Source organism: Acomys russatus, chromosome 2 (assembly GCF_903995435.1).
Source record: "Acomys russatus chromosome 2, mAcoRus1.1, whole genome shotgun sequence".
Lineage (NCBI taxonomy): Eukaryota > Metazoa > Chordata > Mammalia > Rodentia > Muridae > Acomys > Acomys russatus.
In genome coordinates, this window is record NC_067138.1 from 78,207,993 (window position 1) to 78,212,153 (window position 4,161).

Consider the following 4,161-nt stretch of genomic DNA (forward strand, 5'->3'; position numbering starts at 1 on the left):
CGTAGTAGGCTCCTTATTCTTTCTTTGAGTGCCATCAGGCCGCCTCACCAAGAAGAGGTGATCAAAAATGGAGCACCAAAGTTCATGTCAAAGTCAGTCCCTGCTCTCCACATAACTATGGAGAATGTCTTGTCCACTGACACAACATGCTGGCAAGGATGTAGAGAAAGAGGAACACTCCTTCATGCTGGGGGCAATGCAAACTTGTACAACCATTTTGGAAATCTATCTGGCCCTTTCTCAGAAAACTGGGAATAGGGCTTCCCCAAGACCCAGCTAGTCCACTCCTTGAAATATACCCAGAAAATTCTCCACCATCCAACAAAGACATATGTTCAGCCATGTTCATAGCAGCCTTATTCACAATAGCCAGAACCTGGAAACAGCCTAAACATCCCTCAGTAGAAGAATGGATAAAGAAACTGTGGTACACTATGTAATACTACTCAACTATTAAAAACAAAGAAATCCTGAAATTTGTGGACAAATGGATGGGACTAGAAATGATCATAATGAGTGAGTTAACCCAGAAACAGGAAGACTCACATGGTATATACTCACTTGTAATTGGGCACTAGCCCAAAAGGCATGTCCCATGAAAGTCTACTTACCAGGAGATTGGGACAGATGTGAAGACATCCTAGTGAGACTCTAGGTAAGAGAAATACAGGAGATGGGGAAATAGAAGGACCCAGAGGGTCCTAGAAACCTACAAGAAAAACATCATGATGGGTGGATTGGGGCCCAGGGGTGGATCTGCACTAACCCAGAACAATACAATAGTAAACATCGAACCCCTACTCTGACCTACCCAATGAAAAGTCTTTCAGAATTAAAATGTTTGGTAGATGTTTTTCATCTAGTTTAACAGTTCTTGGTGTCACCAAATGTTTCTTAGCCTATTCCTCAGTTATATGCAGCAGTTGCTTTCTGAATTCATGGATTAAATTGAAATTGTGAGACGGGTTTGGACTAAAGTTCCTGCAGATTACTGATCTACAGTTATACTGATATAGCATATCTATCTGTCTCTGGGATTAGTGTAATATTCATGCTAATGTCATAAAATAAGATAAAAACACTTCTATAACTTTTCCTGAAGTAGTTTAATACACAAAATTTAATGCCTCAAATGTATATGTTTTTTAAAACTGATAAATTCACCTTAGATGATAGACTTTTAATTAAGAATATCCTTTTGTGCAAGGGAGATGGCTTTGTGGAAAAATAAGTCGCCACACAAACCTGGAGACCTGATGTTGATTTCTCAGAACCCACAGAAAAAAAGAAAACTGGCACCAGAATGTTGTAATTTGTGCTGGGCGGTGGTGACACATGCCTTTAATCCCAAGACTTGGGAGGCAGAGGCTGGCAGATCTCTGTGAGCTGGAGACCAGTATGGTCTACAGAGTGAGTTTCAGGACAGCCAGGGCTACCCAGAACAATCATGACTAGAAAAACAAAACCAAACAAAAAAGTTGTAATTTGACCTCCACATGAACACCATGGCATGCCATCCCCTCACATATCACGCACAGACATAATCATACAACACACACACACACACACACACACACACACACACACACACACACAAATAGACTATTCCTTAATACTTTAATATGAGTGAGGCTGTCAATATTATATTATGTTAATTTTGATAATTTGTTTTGAAAAATTTTATACTATATCTAACTTATTAAATGCATTAACAATTCTGTTCACAAAATTATATTTATTAATTAGCTATTTGAATTTCAGAGAGAACTGTCATACATCTCCCTTAACACAACATTTCTGGCAATGGAAGTTTGTGTTTTATTAACTTTTGCAAAGGACTAGTTTGGGGGTTTCATGATTCTCAGTGTTGTTTGGCTATATTTTTTAAATTTACTTTTCTGCTTCTTATTTACTTTATACTTACTCTAGTTTTTTCTTTCACAGATTCTTATTATGAAATTTAAAGCAGTTTATTTCAATTTATTTTTATTTTTTTACATATACATTTATATTATTACACATATATACAATCTATTACCAACAGCAAGAAGAACCATGACACAATCAGGAATTATATAAATGTTACATTCTTAGTGTTTTGGCTATTTGTATTTGACAGCCTTGAAGAAGACATCTTTCCTATCTTGGTGCATCTAAATTTATTTCTGAATGTAAATCAATCTCCATCACATATTGTCATTATCAACTTAAAACACCTAATTATACACAAAAACATCTTGACCCCTAAACAACTAAGATTCATTGTAGAAGTAAGCTACTTGGTCTTCAACTCCATCAGAGACTTGAGAAGGAATAAACTTGATTACCTGAATATGCCTGGAATACAGGTTAGTAGCTTTCCAAATGAGAAGATGACAGAGACAGTTTTATACCTGAATAGTCACCCAAAACTCTCTATAACATTGGAGCATCTTCTTTAGCCTTCTGGCCCAATATATCTAACAGATATATTTATTTTTTATTTTTTTTTAGCAAGCCACAGGAATGAGTTGCTGCTTTATTCTGATGGAATTATTAATAGTGAAAAGAGGCCGTTATGAAACCTACTGGCTGAGCAGCAGAGGCAAGAGAAAGTTCTAGGATTCCACAGAAGGATGTGAAAGGCTCTGGTGTTGCTGCACTTGACTGGGTGGGAGGGGAAGGTAGGAAGACCTCCTCACTGCTTGGAGAGCAGAGGGGAGGCCTGAGGCAGTTGACCCGAGGAACAGTTTTTACAGGCAAGGAAAAAGCCAGACAAGTGAGATGACAAGAGAGGGCACAGAAAACACTCAGTCAGGTGTGAAGCGTAGATCAGCAGTAGCAGGTGAGAGAGACATGGGGACTGTGTGTGTGTCTGTCACAGGCTGTCTTCTGAGCCTGCTTACATTTCCGCACACTCCTGGCATTTGAGCTGGGGGTCCTCCAAGGAGACCGAGGTGGAACGTGAGTGGTCCAGGTCTCCATATTCTTGAAATGAGCACAGGATTTCTTTTAAGTCTCCAAGGGCTTCAATCTGCTGCTTCAGCTGCCTCTGCCTTTCTTCATATTCACACGCTTTCCGCTTTATTACTTCTTGGAATTTTATTAATGTGTCTTCAAACAATCCACTGCCAAACAGTAAGGTCTCAATCTCTTTATAGTCTGCATCTGATGTGGTCTCATCCATGAGTCTTGCATACATTAAATCCATTCGTTGTAGTATCTCTTCAAATAATTCAGTAAGAAGTCCTGCATCCTTGCATTTCTTAAGAAAAGAAACTTTGACAACTGCACCCGTGTGACTGAGGTGCTCTACCGTCATGTGTATTTTGTCATGTTTCTTCTTTGTAGGCTGTGTGGGAGAGTCTGATGAGAGATCTTTCTCCCTTTCTCTCTTTTTCTTCAGGCTTGGGCAGTCAGCACTCTGCGTGGTCTCTTCTTGTTTTGGAGCATGTTGTTGGCAAAATAATTTGTAGGTTCCATGAACTCCATCAACTTGTATAACTGCTTGGTCATTTTTGGCACAGAGTAAGTGATAATTCTTGGCACAGGATGATTCCTCACATCCCACGGTGGCTCCTCTTTTTTTTTTTTTTTTTTACAAAATGAGCATTTCAATCTTTGTTCTCTCCAGATCTCTTTCTTCACTGATTTCACATAAAAATTTCTATCTGTATCATATGGATCACGATCCTGACATTCCGCCAGTCCTGATGAGTACAGCAAACAATTTTCGTGAGCAGCTATATTCACTGATGGTGCAAAGTATATCACACTCCAGTCGTTCTCTTTGGGACAGAGGGCACATATCCTTTTTTCCATCTTTTCTGTACCCTGACTGACACTGTGGTATTCTGTGAGCTCCCTTACCATGGGTTCTTGGTCAGATTTACAGTAGCAGGCATACACTTCCTCTTGCTGGCCTGAACAACGTCCACACCAGTTGACATGCCATCATGGATGGGTGAAATCTCTGGGGTCCCACACTTGCAGTCCTAGACCAAGAAAACTTCAGGAGTCCCGATTTCTCCGCCACAGAGCACCAGGATCTCTAACAGATATATTTATGATACAGGAACTATTGAGGACTTGCTTACCCTGTCTTGGCAGATTTTGTCCATTGACTCTGTCTGCAAGCAAGCTTGCCCTTTTTTAGGCAGAATTCTGTCTTTGGTAGAAATG

The 4,161-nt window shown here is 39.7% G+C and overlaps 1 protein-coding gene across 1 annotated transcript; it reads right to left on the reverse strand.

Annotated features, from left to right (window-relative positions):
• Nucleotides 1-2,574: 2,574 nt before the first annotated feature.
• Nucleotides 2,575-3,960, reverse strand: LOC127207133 (PHD finger protein 11-like). The gene is given in 2 exon segments (XM_051166478.1): nucleotides 2,575-3,568; nucleotides 3,571-3,960. Coding segments are annotated over 2 exon segments (969 nt in total). The 5' UTR covers nucleotides 3,853-3,960; the 3' UTR covers nucleotides 2,575-2,881.
• Nucleotides 3,961-4,161: the final 201 nt, after the last annotated feature.